This window comes from Plasmodium brasilianum, chromosome 8, assembly GCF_023973825.1.
Source record: "Plasmodium brasilianum strain Bolivian I chromosome 8, whole genome shotgun sequence".
NCBI classification, from domain to species: Eukaryota; Apicomplexa; class Aconoidasida; order Haemosporida; family Plasmodiidae; genus Plasmodium; species Plasmodium brasilianum.
The window spans coordinates 2,078,633-2,100,565 of NC_090121.1; the positions used below are offsets into that span (position 1 = coordinate 2,078,633).

General features: G+C 18.5%; 3 protein-coding genes across 3 annotated transcripts; all 3 read left to right on the top strand.

Annotated features, from left to right (window-relative positions):
• Positions 1–3,754: 3,754 nt before the first annotated feature.
• Positions 3,755–4,595, top strand: MKS88_002584 (uncharacterized protein; the record flags this gene model as incomplete). Its single annotated transcript, XM_067215603.1, has 2 exons — positions 3,755–3,841; positions 3,969–4,595. 2 exons carry the CDS (start codon positions 3,755–3,757, stop codon positions 4,593–4,595), a joined length of 714 nt encoding a protein of 237 aa, XP_067074014.1.
• Positions 4,596–11,560: 6,965 nt separating this feature from the next.
• Positions 11,561–12,350, top strand: MKS88_002585 (uncharacterized protein; the record flags this gene model as incomplete). The annotated part of the gene is made up of 2 exons (XM_067215604.1): positions 11,561–11,647; positions 11,784–12,350. The coding sequence occupies 2 exons, from the start codon at positions 11,561–11,563 to the stop codon at positions 12,348–12,350; spliced, it is 654 nt and encodes a 217-aa protein (XP_067074015.1).
• Positions 12,351–15,602: 3,252 nt separating this feature from the next.
• MKS88_002586 (uncharacterized protein) lies at positions 15,603–16,414 on the top strand (the record flags this gene model as incomplete). The annotated part of the gene is made up of 2 exons (XM_067215605.1): positions 15,603–15,689; positions 15,815–16,414. 2 exons carry the CDS (start codon positions 15,603–15,605, stop codon positions 16,412–16,414), a joined length of 687 nt encoding a protein of 228 aa, XP_067074016.1.
• Between the last annotated feature and the right edge of the window lie 5,519 nt (positions 16,415–21,933).

Here is a 21,933-nt window from a genome sequence, read left to right on the forward strand (position 1 = left end):
TATATTATAATAAAAAAGGCATTATGACAAAGAAAAAACAAACGTATAGAAATACATTAAATTATATTAGTGAGAACAAAAAAACTACGAAAAATAAATCTTGCATATTTGAAACAAAATAATATACTCATTTAGAGAAAAAAATATTTAAAGAACTTGACTATAACAGTTTTCTTAAAAATAACAAAGCAGTGAGTGATAGGATTTATAAAAAAATAATATTTAAAAAGTGCGGACTGCAGGTTCTTTTACCTTCCTTGCTGTTTTTGTTTTTCTTGATAGTATTCATAGTAGAATTAGTACTAGGATTGTCAGGTAAAGATTGTTTATTGTCTTACTTCGGTTTGAAAAAAACTCATTCAGAAAAATTAGTAAATTAGAGTGAGGGACTATTATATACATTTGTAAGTGTGTTGAAAAATATAACTGGTTTTTGGAAACACTCGGAAAGTTTGGGTTCTGGGAGAACATGTACGTTGTTCAGTGGTACAGCAGTTACTGATGCGTGCATATTAGGTCAAGTGTTCCGTATTTTAATATATATGGTACCGTTCGTTATATTAGGTATTACAATTATATGGTGCATTTTTCATTATCATAAAAACGCTAAGAAATATGAAAAAATTAAGTTCAGAATAAGTAAAATATGTAATAAATAATATGTCTTATTTTATAAAATCATTTCTAGTGTGGAATAATAAGAGTAACATATTTAGTTATATGCTTATTAAAGGTTCCTACAGTTTATTATTTTTTTATTTTTGTACACAGGTTCTCGTGATCTTTTTGGTAAACAAAGTAAGAAATTATGACTTTGTTTTTTTTGTAAATTAAAATGTTTTAATACCTTGCATTTTATATTTTAAGATTTTTTTTCAGCATAATTAATTTTTTTTTTTAATAATTGTATTTGTATATTTAAATAGATTTTTATAAAAAATAAATGTGCGTTAAAATTAATATATCTAAAAGGAATATACATATAATTTTATTGAAGTCGTGTACTCATATATAGTTCAATTACAAGAAATACTACATTCATAACATTATCCTTTCATATATTATTATTATTAGTTAATTAGGAAAACGTGTTGTATGTTTTATATTAAAAATAAATGTGTCGTGTTCTGTATTTAATGGAACTACAGTCCTGTATTTTGATGTATTGTTATAGATATAAGTATTTTATTTTTTTAAATATAAGAAACTTAATTATTTTTCTGTAAATAATATTTTACGAGAAATGCATCATGAAATATATTTATTGTAACATTATTTTTCATATAAACTTACCTCTTTTTTTTTTTGAAATCTTATGTGAAGTTATAAATATATGATAAAATAATGTTTTTTATATATATATATATTATTCATAATAGTTTAACGAATTAGTATTTCTAAATATTTAAAATTAAATTAGGACTTAAAAACATTTACTATGCTATTATTATGCTTAATTATAGTGTTCGTTTAATTTTGGTAGAATGAATTAAATATATATACATTGAAAATTTATTAATATACATTATATATTTTTTATTTTTACTATATTAAAATTTTAAATTAATTAATAAAATGAACTTGTATATTAATAAATATTGTTTCGTAATTTATTCCTTTTTTTATCTTTGATTTTTTATGGTTATACGCTTATAAAAATGTATTATATATCTATATAAATGAAATTTTTCACTAAATGTAATGAGAATCAATATGTTCTTTTGTGAAATAATGGAATGATAAGTAGATAAATATATATACCTATGTTTTATTTTTTGATCTTATTTATAAATATATAGTCTATAGTGTTAACATCATTTTTTAGATATAAAAATATACATATAGTTTGAAATAACTAGTAATTTCTTCAATAAATTAAGATAATTTAGAAAAAAAAAGAAAGTGAAAAATTGAATTATATTTTTTGGTAATTTATAAGTACGTAGTACTATTTGTCTTTTTTAGAGAAGTTTTAATAAAATATATAAAAAAGGTTACTATATTTTTTTTATAATGTTCAACTAAATAGACGTAAAGTATAAGGTTCAAATGGAGCTGTTTTTAGAGTAATTTTCATTATTAAATTTGGTACTTTATAGATTCATATGAGCGTGATAATATTAATACATGTTTTAGTAATAATATTTACATAAATATTAAATAGTATTATTTAATCAATTATATAACACATAGATATATTTTTCTTGTAGAAGAATACTTAGAAATTAAGAAAATGAGACCCTCATATTTGAAAAATATTGTATTCACAAAATAAATATGTTGCAGTGAGATTTTTAATTGAACGTATATATTTTTTTTTTTTTGTTACTATTCATTATTATTATATTTTAATGAAATATTTCTTCCATAAAAATTATATATATATTTTATAATTCTACTTTATATTTTTTTTTTTCTTTTATGATGTGTTTTTATATTATTTTGTTTATAATAATTCTTTATTTATTAGTAGCTGTATTGTAATCTAAAAAGAATAAAAAAAATAAAATATAAAATACCTTTCTTATATTAAGATAAATTTTTATTATATAAAAATTTTAAACATTCATGTGGTTTAAAAACATATTTGTAATTTATTTATTTATAAAAAAACAATACAATATAAGTTATTTCTATATTTTTTCATCAAAGAAATTACTAAATCTTTCATATACCAATTTTCAATTTTTTTTTATTTATTCTTTTGTATATCACAAAATTATATTGTTAATGTTACTTTTATTTGTAATATTAAATTGCTACAAATATTTCTGAAATTATTGGATTGCACAAAATTGTTTTATATGCTAATTTTATTTTTATCTTCGTTTTGTTTTTTTTCTGATATATTAATATTTTTCAAAATATATATTTCTTTACATTTTTAAAAAAAGAAAAAAAAAAAAAAAAAGCTAATTTGTACATTTTTAAAATTTACACTAGATAAAAATAAATTTCATTTGGAATTAGATACAAATTTTACAATTGTAAAAATTATTATACAAAAATAGAATAATTATTATGGTACTTTTAAAAATATATACATAATTTCATAGACTTTTTAATAACTAAAAATTTTATTTTCTTAATATATAAAAATTTATATAAGAAAAAATTGTAGTTAAATAATAACGAATATACGATAAAATAAGAATATTTTTTCCTATCTTCATATTTTTTTTCTATTATTTTTACGGTAACAATAATCAATTTATTTAACTATAGGTGAAGTAATACAAAAAAACATGTATAAAATAAGAATTATTTCTTAGAAGGAACACAGAAATTCATAATTATTGTATGAACATATATTAGTATATATTTTCTACGTACAGTTCTTTCTTTTGTATGAATGAAAAAATGTTATCACTGAATAAATAATATTTGTTTTCATATCATCTTAATAATTTTCTTCGTATTATATATATTTTTTTTAAATTAATTTATTAAAAAAAATTTAATCTCTTTGCTATTAAATAATTAATTTAAATATTATGTACAATTATCATTTATTTTTATTCAATTTTATTTCTATAATAATCTATATTGATATTGTTCTAAATTTTAAAATTCTTTTTTGTTTGTGAATAATAAATGAAGTATATATATAATAATTCATTTTATAAAATTTAAAATAAATTAAATAAATGAAAAAAAAATAAAATATGAATGGCTTCTCTTATCATTTTCAATATATAAAACTATAGTTATTTTTTGTATTAGTTAATATATAATAAAATTAATGATGCATACAATGAAAAAAAATTTCAATTCCATCATTTTTATTAAAATCTTTATCTTTACTCTTTTATTTTGGATAATTCGTTATAACAATAATTTGGTATTATAATAATATTTCGTATAATACTTTATTTTTTGTTACTGAATATTTTATCTTTAAAAATAACATTTTCTTAGCATAGAAATATATGTTCTTATAAATAATATGTTTAATTTTTTTTTTTTAGAAGAGCTGCAATGGGTTATTGGATGAGAAGTATAAGTTATATAGAGATTTATACTTAAGAACTAATCGACAGTTAGCACATCATTCAGTGAATAGAAATTTTAATGGACGATATAATAATGTGCTAGATGAAGAACATATATCTAAAAATAGAAAAGACATATTATTACAAAACAAAGAATTAAAAGAAAGTGAATTAAAAAGAGAAAAATGGCATAAATTGCATAAAAATAGTAATTCGTTATCTAGTAAAGCAGATGTATTTTGTGAAAAACAAATATTCAGCTTATTACATTCCATTGACAAAATAAAGAATAACGAAGAAATGAACAACTGGGAAAAGTGTACAGCCATAAATAGAAAGAAGATAAAATTTTTATTAATTCCTGCCTCTATATTTTTATTGGTATCTTTAGTATATTCAGGATTAGTGACTAATTCAGGGGATATATTTAAAGTACAAAGTATATATTCTAATTTTTTGGCTATAATTTTATTAGGTTTTGCATTCGCGATATACTCATCTATTGTATTTGGCATTATTTATACCTGTAGAAAAATTAATAAATATAGAATTATAAAAAAATATAAGCAACAAATTTGTAATAATGGTACGGTTAATTTATAAAAAAAAAATTTTAAATTCTAAAAAATTGTTATGTAGTATTCTTAAGAATATTATGCTCACAAGAAGAGTATATGGAGTTACATTATTTTTATAATACCACCTGAACATGCATATTTGTTTTTATATAAAATATAATAATATATATTCATAACTTTTATTGAATTTGATTGATTTATTTTATAAATTTGTATTTTAATATTTTCTTTGTGTTTAATTTAATACATCGGCATACAATATATATTATTTTAATTATATTTTTGTTTGTAAAATTTATGTATGTTTCATAAAATTCATAAAGGAACTGCTTTTATTATAATTTTATTAAATTGGTAGGAAATTCATGTTATTACATTAGAATGTGCACTTATTTTGTTTCCATTTCCTTTATTCTTTTTAGTAAAATAGGATTATTTCGTCATTCAATTAAAAAAAGAATCTATGATATTTTTATAAATTAAATGTAGATGTCTTTTCTTAATAATATATAATAAATAAATAGTATTTATTTAATTTTTTAATAAAATTGTAATTTATATGTATTATAAAGTTTATTATGTTAAATATATTAATATATGTATTTGGAACAAAAAGTTTTTTAAAGTTTGTTTAAATTTTTTAAGGTTTTAAATTATTAGTTATAAATGCGTAACAGTATCATATTTTTTCAACAAATATGTTAGTTATTTTTGGTAAATAATTTGCGGGAACATTAATAAACGTAACTAAATAAAAAATTAATATTCTAAATAATTTGATTCCATAAAATGTTATTTTAATTCAATCTATAAAAATTACTTAAATATATATTATAAAGAAGAATTATAAATATATATTCCACTTCCATTTTTATTTTTTCTTAATTGCCACATATGAGCATACCAATGAAAAAGGATTAAACTTTTATTAACTTTTCCTTTAGAAATGTAACTTATTTTGTTTCGTAATAAACATCATTTTTCTGTTTATGCTACTATGTAGTTTTGTATACAAGAGTGAAAAAAGTAGTGTTATTAATGATTACATATATTTTAAAATGTGCAAAATTGAAGTTAAGTACTACTTACATTTTGATACTAATGATTCTACTTTTTTTAATAAAATAAAAAGTAATAAATGTGAATGAACATAACATTGATTTATACAAAAACGTGTCAATTAGTTATTGTTAAATTGATACTTTATAATAGAATTGAATAAATGAAAAATATATATATATATAAAAGGTTTAATTAAAAAAGAGATAAATATAACATTTTACATGCAGTGTATATATGAGTGCTTTAGGTGATTAGACGTAATATAACAATGTATCTCTTCTTTAAATTCAAATAGACGTAAAAGATATATTTAGTATATTTTTGAGTTATTAGAGTTTTGTAAATTTATAAGCTCATGTCCTCTGAATTATGTTTTATATATTTTTAAATTATTTATGTATGAATTTATGTGATAGAAAAAAGTGGAATTAACAAATGGATAATTGTGAATTGGAATATTTATATACATAATAATAAAATTTTAGATAAAATAAGATTATTTTATTTCCCCTTTAGTTAATATTAGACGCCAGAGTATGCTTTTAAAATATTTAATTTTATGCATATAATGTATATATATTAATAAGGAAAATATAATATAAATTATTGTTTGTATCAGAAATAATTGTATTTAACATAACGCATTTTTTCCAGGAATAATATTTATGTTTATAGTTCTCATATGTATTTATTTTCAGCGGTCCAAGATATATGTGATAAAAGATAATAAATTGTAATATTTTGTTACCTGTTCTATACCAAATATTTGATATTTTTATATATTGAAATATATAAAATAAATACATATTTGCAAATAAAATTGTATTTTTTTAATTTATTTTAAAGTATTTATTTTTAAAAAATATATTTATGTATATTTTCTAGGAGTATTAAAAATTCCGCGTCCACTGTTTGTTTATCTAGTAAGTAAACTTTCATTTTTAATTGTATATTATATATTTTAGTATTCTATCTATTTATACATTAACATGAATTTTTAAAGAATTAAAATTTAAACATCATTTTAAATTGTGTTATGGTAATTTAATATAATAATATTTATATCTTCTGAGATGATAATAGTTGACATTTAATTTTGTGAATCCATTAATATATTTTTATATATCCTAGTAATAAATTAAAAAAAATAATATTATTTATGATAATAGTTATTGTGCATGCATCAGAATATAATACCATAAAAACTGATATCCTTTTCTTATTATATTAATAAATCAATAAAAATAGTTAATATACATAATGCACTTATTTTTTTATTGAATGTGGTGCATTATAAAAGTGCATAACCATTGTATATTAATTTAGAGTGCTTTTCTATTTAGCATAATATTATATTTTTAAGAAAACACAGTACTTGAAAAAAAAAAATTAAAATATATTTAATTAAAATAAATAATGAATTAATTATAAAAGTATATGAATTAGCGCAATAATAGAAAACTATCGAAATCCCACATAATATATCGATATAATTACATTAAAGTACGTTTGAGAAATGGACTACTGGATTGAAGTTTCTGTTCGAACTTGTAACTTAGGAATTATTGTTTTGTAAAATATTTTATAAGGATGAAAATTACATGAACATAAAACGATAAAAAATGTAAATACGTCAAATTAAAAAACGGACAGAGCATAAACTGTTGTAGTAGTACATATGGAAGTACTCGAAAAATTCAAAAATGAGAAATTGGAATTTAAGTAAGGAAAATTATTAAAATTATACCTAGAAGTTACTTCAAAAGAGGTATTTTAAACGTATCTTAATTTAAGAAATGGTAAGTTAATAACTGAAAATATTAAAAGCAGGAATGACAATAAAAAAACAAAAAATTCGATGGAATAAATGAGTGGAAGGACATAAAAATTTTTCTGAAAAGTAGAAAAAAAACATTGGTTATATAGTTTGAAAAATGAATGGAAGACAGAATATGCTTACATAAAAAACAATGAAAAATTAAAAGAGAATATCCTAAATGAAATTGGAAGTGTTCCATTCCTAGATAGGAAAAAGCTTCGGGCATGCATTGGATATCAAATAAGGACATGATTGTAATAAGATATTTGAAATAGGACTTATATAAAATATTGACAGAAGGATATGAAAATAAGTTGGATAAAAATGAAAATGAAGAAAATAAAGATGATTAACCATTAAAAAATGTAAAAGAATTGTAGAATAAAGTAAGTAATGAAGAAATATATAAAAAAAAATTTAGCATAACTGTTTATATTTGTACATTTGATAGCACTAGAAGAATATGAAAAATAATATTATATAGAAAATAGTGTATCGTACGTGCACAATTGCATGAATGAAACTTAGACAAAAGACAACTTATATAAAGAATAACAGATAAAAAGAAATATTATTGGTTCTATTATTTAAGTTTCGGAAAATAATAAAAACTAGGATATTCACAGTTATAAATATGAGATCTCTATTTATTAGAAAATAATAGATTCGATAGGATATTATACATATGTAAATTCTATATATACGGAGAATACCGTAGAGTAATCCTATAAAATATTAGAATAATACACAACAGTAATAGATAGGGAGTATATAAAATATATTAGAATGCTATTAAAGTGAAATATGATTATACCCATAAGAAATATTTATTAAATATTATTATATAGGAATGGAATAAAGAAAATTAATTACAGAATGAGTATTATAAAAGAAAAAAAAAGGTATAAAATATGAATATAAAAATGCATTTATTTAATATATATTATAATTATAAATAATTTTCTTTTTGAATAAGAACATGTATAAGAAAGTTTTATTAATACTTGTTTCAAAAGAATACACAAACATGATTATATATATATAAAATAACAAGTTAATATATATATATCAAACATTAAAATATTACTATATGAAATATTAAGCAATATATTTTGTTTTACTCCTTAATAAGGAATTTCTTTCAATGAAATCATACAATATAAATAATGTATTACTAGTATTTTTAAAAGGTATTTTTATTTTATTTTTTTTGTTATACGTATTTTAGATTATTCAATAACATATTATTGGGTACCGGATACCCACAATTATAAAGTTAAAATGTATATTAGGATTCTATATAAAAATTATTTTTATATATATATATGTTATTTATTAATATTATATTCCTTTTTTTTTTATATATTTAATTTGTTTAAACATTATTTATTCAATTTAATATTTAAATATTTTAAATTCTAAATATTTATATAAAAAAAATAAGATAAAACAAAATTTCAAATGTATCATCCATGATTACGTTCTTTATTCTTAGAAGATAATATATATTCTTTTTTATTTCTAAATATATATTACCCAAATTGTGGAATAAAAATATTTTTGGGTAAATAGTATATTTGATCATTATTTTAAGTTATTTCTAAAAACATTTTTATGATATTATATGTCTTTAATTTGGATAATAATATATTCCTAAATCTATATATACAACTTTCTTATAGCTAGTACAACAGTCTATATGAAAATTATAGAATATTAACTTATGATATATTGTTATTTTTCTGTAGTATATTATTATAGGTGTAAAAATATTTAAGTAATAAGATGTAAATCATATTTATACTGAAATTATTTATCTTATTTTTATTATTTTAATAAAATATTTTTGAAGCAATAAAATATAATATTAAATTTCTCTACTTTTTTTTTATATTATATTATTATTTGTATTATGTTATATAGCTACTCGAGAGAAAAGGAAGAATATTCTGAAATTATTTTTTATAAATAAATATTTTAATTGTATAAAATAATAAATAATTTCAATGTAATTTTTCTCAAATTTTTTGTTATTTAACTTTATGACAAAACCATATGACATCTTATTTTTGTCAGGATAAAAATAACAGTATTATTATTAATGTTTTTTAAAATAATATTGTACATATAAAATACATATAAAAGAGGATTTTTTTAAGTTTTGTATCATCCGCATTAACGATTTATTTTAAAAGACGAAGGCTAAAAATTCATTAATCTCAAATAAAGTTAAATTTTATTGTTTTGCATTAAAGGATCTGACAGGAAAAAGCTAATAAATATTATGTACAGTCATAAATATGCATGTATTTTATATATTTAACAATTTTTCATAAAAAAGTCACATTAAAATGTTTTTTAAATACTAAAAGATTTTATTGTTTTTAAAAAGAAAAATATTTTAATAATACATAGCACACTTATTTTCATAAAGAAATTAGCAGAAATTCATAATATTTAAAATAAATATATGATAAGTGTATTTATTATAGAGTTTTACATATAAAAGTTATTTTCATTAAATTTTTATACATTCATCATTACATTTAATCATAGAATATTTTATACAATAAATATATGCCTATATTTTTATGATATTTATTATATAATTAATATATATATATATATATAATAAAAATGAAATGATGAAATATTTTATATATGGAGTGATATATAATTAAGAATCCAAATATAAAAACGTTATTATTACAAAGCATATATATATATATGAAAAAAGTTATTAAATATTACTACATTTAATATATTATTAACTTAATAAATATATAAGTAAAGAATTTACTTTCTAACTATCAATTTTTTATGTAGAAAAATTACATAATTAACAAGAAATATACTAATAAGTCTTCAAGAAATATAAGTAAATAATAGCATATGAATAAAAATTACAAAAAATATAAAACTGTTTTAATGCTATATTTAAAAATAATGTATATAATTTTAGTATTAATTCCTTTATTACATATAATGGGACATGTATTTATTCATTCTTATATTTCGATTAATCGTTTAAACATATCTATATGAAGCCATTTTCTCAACTTAATATATGTATGATATTATAAGGTAAAATGGATAGCAATTGCGTCTTAAGTATTATTAAAGTGTCAATTAATTAATTATTTATAAATATTGATTAAATTAGCATGTAATAATTTTTTAATATTCGTTGATTTTTTTTTTTTATTAGTTATATTTTATTTTTTAATAGAACGATTATTAGAAAAGAACATTTGTCTGTTCATGTATTCAGTTTTAATATTAATTTGTAAACTGTTGTATTATTAAATATATTCAATTAATATTAAAAGCCATGAAAAAAGTCAGAGAGAAAGAAACTTATGTCATATATATTATTAAAAAATTAAAATTTAATTTATCTTATATGACAATAAAAGTAACCTCGTTTAAATGTCGTATAATTCATATCTATCAGACTTTTAATTGTTTTTTCACAAAATATACAAAAAGCTGACATTGTTGATACTTCCGATTAATTAAATTCCATTAAATCATTGTTACGGTATATCTATATTTTTGTTCTAATTATTCTGCTTATAGCAAATTATTTTAAAAATAATTTTTATAAGACATTAGTTAACTTAAAATGATTTTTTATTATTTTAATCGTAACAAAGAAATTTAAAATAATATTTTTTAAAAGACGAATTTATGTATTTTATATTATATAGTTTTATTAAATTTTATCCAATTACCTAACTGAATTAACCAAACGATTTAAATAATATGCAAATAAAATATATGTAAATTTTTTCCAAGTAAATTATCTTTACAGCAAGTCTAATTGCAGTAATTATGTACCATTCAATGTTCTTTTAGAAACTATTCCATTTATATCATTTTAATATTTTTACGTAGAAAATTTACTGATTACATTTAAATTTTTTTTTCTCTTTATACATTTAATTATATGTTATAATTATATAATATATACAATTTATAAAATATATATGTGGCAGAAACAATAAAAAAGAATTATAAATCTATCTTCTACTGAATATAAGCGTTATAATTATATAAATAATAATTTTATTATCAAATAAGTTTTAGCGGAGGTAAATAATTTTGACATGATGATACAAGCTAACAAATTCTTTTTCTTCATTAAATTCTGCGCATTTTCCCTTCTAATATGGATATATCGAAATTTATATAAGGTAGGATAATTGCTATATTTAACAATTTCTATACTTTTTTTTGTAATCATACATTTTAATTTTAAAAATTAATATTTTATTCATGCAAAAATAGTTATATTTTTATTTAATATCAAATATTTGATCATATTTTTAGACAAATACATATGGAATATCATATATTAAGAAAATTGATCTAAGTAATTCATTAAATGTAAGAGTAGACAGATTATTAAATGGAGAAAGACGTTTACATCCCCCCAATGGAAGCACACCTTTAAAAAAAATGTCTCCAAAAAACTTTAAAGTGTCATCTGATACTTCAAATAATAATGATAACTATGAAGGACGGCATAGAAAATTAGAAGGAAAATCGTCAAAAAAGGAAAAAAACGTATCACCATCCATTATTAGTCCTAAAAAAGGATTAGATGATACATATAATGTTAAAATAATAAAAGCACTTGATAATGAATACAAAGAAGTAAATAACCTTAAGCGTGAATTTGCACAAAAATTTCTAAGGCGTATTCTTGTTATTATTCCAGTTATATTGTTCAGTATTGCTGCATTGGTGTTAGTAATGCTAATAAGTACTGAGGGATTTCTAGAAAAATTGTCTGCCTCAATATCCTTTCCAATATTTGTTTCAATATTTATTTTAACAGTATTAGTTACTTCCTGTAAATTATTGAAAAATATGTACAAGGGTAATAATAAGTAAAATTACGTAAGAGAATTTCTAAACATATATAAAGAATAAAAAATAGGGTCATTCTCGGATATATATATAATGAATGCTTATATATTAGAATACAGTAATTTTATCTTTTTGATAATATATATATGTAAAAGCTCTTAATACGTAATATGAGAATTCTAGATTTTTTAACTTTAATCTAAATAAAATGTTTTGAAATTACTTATATTTTTTTTTATGGATAGTTTGTTAATTTTTTTAGTGTTCTTCTTTATAATTTATTCTGTATAAGTGCTGTTAAAGTATCTCCTTTTTTATTTTTTTATTTTTTTTTATTTGTATTTGTATAAAAATTACCAATAAACTGTGTTTAAATTATTATATTATATTTATATTATTATTTGTTTTACTGGGATAGTAATTTAATATGTTATTTTTTATTAGTTCATCTGTATCTCAATATGTATGTACATTATTTAGGTTATAACATATTAGGTTTCATAATTTTTTTATATATGTGTATATATTTAGTGAACATTTATTGTTGTTTGTCATATATTAATTAGAACGGCTTCTTATTGACAAAAATATCAAAATAAGCAATATAGTATTTTAATTAAATTTAAAGTTAATATTATACTCTTATTAAAGAAAACTATTTTATATTTTGAAATTTCAAATTACTTATATGATATTTTTTGATTGAGCAACATTTGAATAGAGTATAGAATATATTCATTTATATAATAACCAAAAGCTTTATTTCTCATCAGTTCATTCTATGTTAATTTTTTCATGAATACTCTTATAATAATACTTTATTTTACTTTTATATTACTCTATTTTAGTAGTTATATTTTTAATTTATTTATTATGTCACGTTATCTAAATTCCTTATTTTCTTTATATTCAACAAATATATATGATTAATATAGAATAAAGCTAATTGGATGAGAAACATATATATTTATTGTATGAAATTTTTTTTTTCTTTTTAAAAATAATCTATTTTATTTATTAATTCAAATCGTATTGTAGAGATATTTATTAGATGAAAATACGATAAATATATAAAATACCAACAATATGCACTAAATATATGTATTTTTTTATATTCATATAATATACAAATGTTTTTCGAATCTTTTCCACGAGGAAAATAGATATAATCATACTAACGTTAGTAATAAATATATACCCCCCATAAAAGATATATTTTATCATTTATATTCTTACGATCATCAAAATTTACCTAAAAATTGTTCTAAGAAAAATGGTCCAAAAAATTTTTCTACAAATAAAACTGAAAGAAAAAAAATAATTCCATATGAATAGAATACTAAATAAGAAATCATAAATGTAAAAAAAAGTTGAAATAATTATTAGAAAAGATTCGTTAAGAATTTAGCTTAGAAATATATTAAATTCTATAATTTCGAACTATAGACTAATTACAGGAAATTTTTATTATACTAAATATAATTCTAAAGTATAATACGAGGAATATAGTAAAACTAAATAAAGTTTATATCATTAAAACGACCATGCAAAAGAGTTACTTTTTTATTATAATATATTTTATTTAATTTTTTTTGTTATACAAGAAAACTATATTTATTAACATATAACATATTAATTTAATGAACATTTTAGTATTCTACACTTGTATATTGACTTATAATATATAGTAAAATAGGACAATATATTAGAATTATAAAATTTGTTAAGTTTGAGTTAACAATAAATGTAATTTATTATATATAACGTTATGTTTATATATTTTTTTATTATTATAATTTTTAATTTTTTGTGATATATACTATTCTGAATTTAAAAAAAAAAAAAAAAAAATTTTATATTATGTATTTTTTTTTTTTTTTATTAATTACAATATTTGATTTAAATATATTAGTGTCATAAGTAGAGAAATGTTTTAAATTGATATAAAGTATTTATTCAATATTTTAATGTGGATGCGTCAATAAAAAAAACATGAAATATTTTTTATGTTATTAGAATAACATTTTGTACTTACAATAATTTTATAATTGTTAATTACTGTGTTATATACTAAGCATAATAAAAAAATTATATCATATCCTTTAATTGTTACTAATTATAATTTTTAAATAAAACAATTTATGTTTCTTTTATATATTACATTATTTTTTTAATATATATCATATGTTATATGTGCATGTAAAATAAGAAAAAAAAAATATATATATATGTAATAAAATATTTATAAGAAAAATTAATGAATACATGATTTTCGTAACATTCAATTTTATTGTATTACATTATATAAAAATAATGTAACATATAATATTTATTTGTAAATACATTTCGATTCAAATATTCCTGTTATTACAATTTTATGTAGTACATATTTAACAATACTAAATTTTATTCTTTTTTGTTTTTGTTTACATAAATATAAATATTTTTTTCGTATGAAAAAATAGAGAATTTATAAATCTATTATAAAATTATTATAATATGTATTACAGAATATGCGATTTATATAATATTGCATATTTATGATACAGAAATATAAGGCGCTAATATGTATCATCCTTTTAAAATTTAAACATGAACATAAATTATGTTGTATACTAAGAACATAATATTGAAAAGGTCAATATATTTTAGTTATAAATTATTTTCAGTTATAATCATTATCTAATTATTTGTATGATGGAATGCTATTCTTTTAAATATTAATTTTTTCAGTTATTTTTATAATTAAAAGAAGTAAATTATAAGAACTATATTTTCTAAAACAAATTCTGTGTTACTTAGAGCAATAATAATTAGAAAAAATAATTTAAATCAATAATTATAGTCATAAAACATGATAGTATGTAATCTACCTACATTCTATACATTGTATTATTTAAATAAACCCCATATTAGAAAATAGTGAGGTACAATTTTGTTTATTTTTAAATACTAAATACAGTATTAATAATAAAACTACTATGAAATAATTAATACATTTTGAATATTTATAAGTGCAATATAATTACATTGTTTTAATGAAAATTATGTTTTTCTAGAAAAAATTAAGATGAAAATTTTATAATATATTTAAAATTTATTTTTTCTTTGACACTAATGTAAAAAATAGTACATTTTATTGTATTTTTACGAAAAACTAAAAATAAAATAATTAGGAAAATAAATAAATATTTATGTCCTTTATAATAATAAGAAAATTATATTGTTGTTGTTTGTATCCTTGATGAACATATTAAAATTTTATTGATCTATATCATGGAACAAAAAATTAAGTCACTCTTTTTTATTAAAACTAATACTTTTATTATTCTAACTTGGATATTTTATCTTTATTGTGACATGGTATGATAATATTTTTTAAGGTATTTTGTATTTTTTATTTTGTCCACTTCTTATTTTTATTAATATCATATATTAGACTATAATTTTTTCTTTTTTTAAATAATAATTATTAATTTTTTATTTAGAGTATTTTTAGTAAGTTTGTAGGAGAGTACAAGATTGAGCGAATATTAGATATAAAGAGTTATAGATTACTAGCAAAATGTAGTCAATATAAGGACTCAAGGAATACAGACTTAAAAGGAATGATACATGAAAATGATGAGAACGAAGAAGTTATAACTAACAGTGACATAGGTGACAAAATAAAAAATAAACAATCAAGTAAAAGTTCATTATATAAGGAGCAATTCAATAAAGGATATATCAGGAAGAGAATGTTGAAATATAGAGGCAAATACTTAACTCTCTTTGAAAGAAAATTATTCAAACATCTTGATTATATAGATTTTATAAGAAAAAATCCGTCAATTACTAATAAGTCCTGCAAAAAGGTATTATTTAAGGAGTACGTATTACTAATATATTTACCTTTTTTATTATTTTGTTATGGATTAATATTACCAATAATGGTACATATTGGAATGGGGGGGATTGTAACTGACATTTACATAATGTTATATTGGGTGTTTATCCTTATATTATTCGCCATTTTTGAATTAGGAATTGTTTACATGTTTGTAAAAATTAAAAAGCATAGTAGAATTATGAAGCGAAGATGGTAAAATGAGTAATAAGTAATAATATTTTTTTTGTAGAGTACAATTTCATATGAATTTATAACCGTAATATATATGTAGTCATATACATAATAAGCATATTTTCTAATTTTCATAGTTGAACTTACATATATAGGCACCTTTTATGCAAGATATTAAAAAAAATTGTTCAAAGTTTTCAGATGAATTTGAATATTTTTGTGCTTTTCAAATTATAATTTAATGTATTGTTACATCTTAATTAAATGTTATGGTTTAATATTTATATTTGTGTAATTAAATAGATTTTTATAAGAAATCAATGTTTGTGTGTTAAAATTAATATATAATAGTAGAGTTAACATATATGTATTTAAAGATTTAATTTATATTTAAAATTAAAAATAATTGTTTCAGTTTTTTATATTGCTCTACTACAAAATAATTATTTGTTGAATTAATTTATATTAGATCATTATTTGTTAGAAATCAGAAATAATTCAGTCTTGTTCTGTATATGATGAAATGAAGTAAAAGTATTTTGATGCACATATATATATATATATATGTATATTTATTTATTTACTTAAAAGTAACCCAATATATTTTATACAAAATAAATTTTAAGAAAACTTAGTTATAAATATATTTATTGTAGTATTCTCCTTAGAGGATATACAGTTTATTTATCATCCTGTATAAAGGAATACATAATTATATAATATAATAATATCTTTGTTATATTTGAGTTATTTATAATTGTTTAATATTATCGGAATTCTATGTACTTACAATAAAATGAAGAGATAAAACCAATTATTGAGTTATTATTGTTACGTACTGTAGTTTTAATTGTATATTATGTAAACTGAATGAATATATATTATATTAACAATATATCAATAAACATACTTTATATAGTTTTTATGATATATGTCAATGAAAAGCTAAATTATTGAATTAGATGCAATCATGCATTAACAGTTTTTATGTATAAATTGTAATTTTTCTTTATCGTCATAAAAAATTTTAAATATATGTATATACTTGTAAAAAGCTAAATTATCTTTAAGGGATAATAGAACTAAATGGATATTTTCTACAGTCTTTTCTTTTTGTGTTGGTATTTAGTTATATATTTGTAAAATATTTTATTGTTGTCTATAAATATATTCAGTAAAAATTTAACCTTATTTTAAGAGTATATAAAAATACAAAAAGTTTAAATTGATAATTTCTATTTCTTTAATATTTTTAACTCCAAATTTTTAAATATGTGTAAGAAAAAAAAAGGATTTCTTTTTTTATATATAATTTATAAACATGAGTTTATTTTTTGTGTTCAATTTATGAACAAGGGATAGCAGTCATATATTGTATAATATCAACAAGATTGTATATAGTGCATTATTATATATAAGTATTTCTATCTTTTTCGAAATAATAAGAACATACTTATAATTCTTTAATTTATAATTTTGTATTTCTTAATTATTCATTTTATTCCATTTTACAAAAATTATATGGATATGTAAGAAAAAGTAAATAGTTAACAAAAAAGTATATGTATATATATTATAAATCGAATTAAATAGATGAAGTATAATATGAAGGACATAGTTATATTATTATATTATTATATTTTTACCAGATTTACTCTATACCTTTTTTATTTTTTATTTTTTTCAATATCATTCTTTCTCAATGAACATATTTAATTAAAAAAAATCGATAATGAATATAATACATAAATATGAAAAATTTTCACTTTAACATAATGCTATAAATTATACATAACTAAAAATTATACTATTCAAAAATTACATTAAACAAGTAAAAAAGAAATATTTATTTAACAATAAATTATATATTATTTTATACATCATAGAGTATATTATAAATTCAATTTAATAAATATATTAAGGAACATGAATGATTGTATATATTATGATTATTATAACTAAATAAGTTTTATTAAATATTTCCTTCATAATTTATTGTTAATACTACTGTATTGTTATAATAATATACTTTTTACTAGCAAATATTAGTATTTCCTGGATATAAATTTTATAAAATTAGAATTATTATTAAGAAAACTTCACTGGAAATAGTAAATATTCTGTTAATATAAAGTATAATATATTATATATGTTCTGAACTTTCTATACTCAATTTATTCCATATTATATATAGAATCAATACATAGAAATATTAAGAAATAATGCATTTTTTTTAGTTAACTCTATTCTTAAAATGATTCACAAAAATACAATATATTTGATGCAATACATATAAGTATATATTTTAATACTTGTGCGTATATTCAAATTATTTTATTTTAATGTAAGTCTTTTTTTTTTTTTTTAATTTTAAGAAAAAAACTGTATAATACGCGCTTAACGTTATTTTTATTTGCCAATATTGTAAAATGCATTATAGTTACTTATATTTTATTACGTTTCTGTGAATAAATAAAAAATAATTTTAAAAATAAATATAGTTTGTCTTATCATTAGAAGTATAATATATTATTATTAATTTTTTTTTTTACTGAATATATTGGAATATGAAATATTTTATAAATGTAACGAAAAATTAATATACTGTTCTCTGTTAAACTTTCTATTTTTGTCCTTTTAATATGGATATGACATTTTTACAATGACAGGGTATAATAAAATTATTGGATTATATTTTCCTTACGAATATTTTCTTTGTTTTATTTATAATAATATTATTCTTAACAACTGGATTATTTATTATTTTAAAAAAATAATGTTTATATTATTTTATTAGATAAGACTGAACGAATCCTTGAACAAAAACTTCAAAGTTAGTAGAAAAATGAATATAAATAATTATCGATTACTAGCGAAATATAAACAGAATAAAAATTCAAATATCATAGAGTTAGATGAAGATATAGAAAAAAAATTGGGGAACGTGGTGAAAAAGAAAAAATCTAATAGATATACATTAAATAAAGCACAATTCTAAACAGAAGTCACCGATTATAATAATAGAACTTTTGACGGAAAAAATTTTCATTTTGCAAAGAAGTTCATCATGAAAAATGTTTATGATTATTTTGTAGAAAAAAACAGATGAATTCGAGATATAACTAAAAAATAAAATAAAATTTAGAAATTACAGATTTGGAACTGCTATATTTTTTTTTTTTCTTCTAGTAGGAATAGGATTTCCCATATTACGTGTACTTGAGTTATGGGGTAAGCATGATAAATATACGCCATTTGAAACTTGCTAGAATTTTATAAGTAGAATATTTAGAGGTGAAGTAAATAGAATAGAAATAAAATATTTTTATATAATAACATTCGGCGTTCTTATAATTATATTAGCTGTAGTACTTATAAAAGCGATTCCTAAAATAATACGAAATAATGAAAAATATAAAAAAATAAAGTTCATAGATGTATAAAATGAATAATAAGGGATATGTATTTTCATGTAATGGAGTAATTAATATGAAGACATATCTTTAATTGTTTTAGATATATAGCCCTAATAAACATATATATAATTAGTTTAATATTATAAAAGAATGTAGATATAGTTGTTCTTTTTGATACATAGGAGTATAAAGATGTATTCTTCGTTTATATATGAATTTGAACATTTTGATTATTTCCAATCGTATTTAATGTATTATATAGGAGTAAAAAGGAACATTTGGTATGATATATGTATTTCTTCATTTAAATATATTTCTATGGAAAAAATACATGTGTACATAAAAATGAATCTATAATGGCACCATTATAATCATTTTATGGAACTCGGATCATATATGTTTGATCAAAATAATGGCGCTTTATAATTTATAATTTGTTATGGTTTAAAATGATTATTATTTAATGTAGATAAAAATTGTATTATTGGATTTAAATTAACAATTAATATATCTTATTTCTATTTTATGAAAATTAGTAAATGCAATATATTATATTGATATATATATACATTTTACTGAAAAAAACAACATAATATATATTATATAAATAATTTTTGTTAGAAATATATTATAAAATATATTTATCTTTTAATACATTTTTAAAAACACTTGGTTTATATTTTTTATGGTATATGTAAGGAATTATGAATATGAATAAAATAATATCTTTTATAATGGGTTTCTTAATTTAGGGTTTGTAGTTAATATGTTAATTTTATTTTATTTTCCATTTTACTTTATTTTATTAGATTATGTTTATTACTAAACATATAATTAATTATTATTTAAAAATAAAACTCTTAATCTTAAAATTAAAAAAAATTGCATTATTTATTTATATACATAAAAAAAAAAAAAAAAAAAGCAGTTGAAAAAAAAACATTATGAATGTTAATATTTTTTTATTTAAATTTTGTATTTTTAAAATACCAATAAAAGTAATTTTTTTATATGGCATATAATATTAAAAATATGTTGGATTCTTACATGAAATGAATAAATAATTTTTATAGATGAACTCTATTAAAAGTATTTTAATCTGGTAGTACTTAAGCGAATTCTTAAGTAAATTTCACGTTGTTATTTTTTTTTTTGTTGTACCGCTTATTCAGTACACAATTTATATACGTAAGTAATACGGTAAAATTAAAAAAAATGTATTAAAAAAAATACATATATGTAGCGTTTTTATATTTATTAGAAGTATGAGCAACTTTTTGAGCACTTCATTCAATACAGAATTTTTGATTACTATAATAAATTGGTTACAAAAAATTATATTGACTACCTCCTTATCATAAAAATATTTAAATTCATCCTTTCTATATGAAAGTGCCAATGTATCCATAATGTGTTATAATATCAATATTATTTATTTTTTCTTTAATTAGTGTGATCTGAACATTGTATATAATCAGAAAAAATTTGCATCTAAATTAATAAGTTAAATTCATATTTATAGTATATTTCAAAGTGTACATGATTATACGCAATAATTAGAGTTATGAAGTATTATAAAATTTCTAATTCGCGAATTATTACGGTATCTGAATCTTTTGAATGATGAAAAACTAGAGACGTTATTTGAAAAGTATCATTTGTTTTAAAATGTATAGATTTACAGCTCCATGCAGAATATATATGAAGAATTTTGCAAGAATCCTGAGGAAAAGTATTACTTTTTAATTTATCTGATTTTTTATTCATACAAGCATTCTAATTCTATTACTTTTATGGTAATATTTGTCCTATTGCATATTTTGTATAAGTAATTATAAACGAAATGCAGGAATATAACTATTATTTGTTACTATTATAATTAAATTTAGTGAAAAATATTTAAATATACAATAAATTTATAAACATTTTTTATTTATCCTACCTCCATTTGTTTACTTTCCTTGGATGTTGTATGTATAAAAGGATATTAAAATACAAAAAAAATTAAGATTAATTCTTACTACGAACTTATTTGTGAATTATTAACTAATGGATGGAAGTATTAACATTTAAGTTTTACCCAAAGTATAATTCATCTAGCTTGATCTTATGTATGCATATGATGACT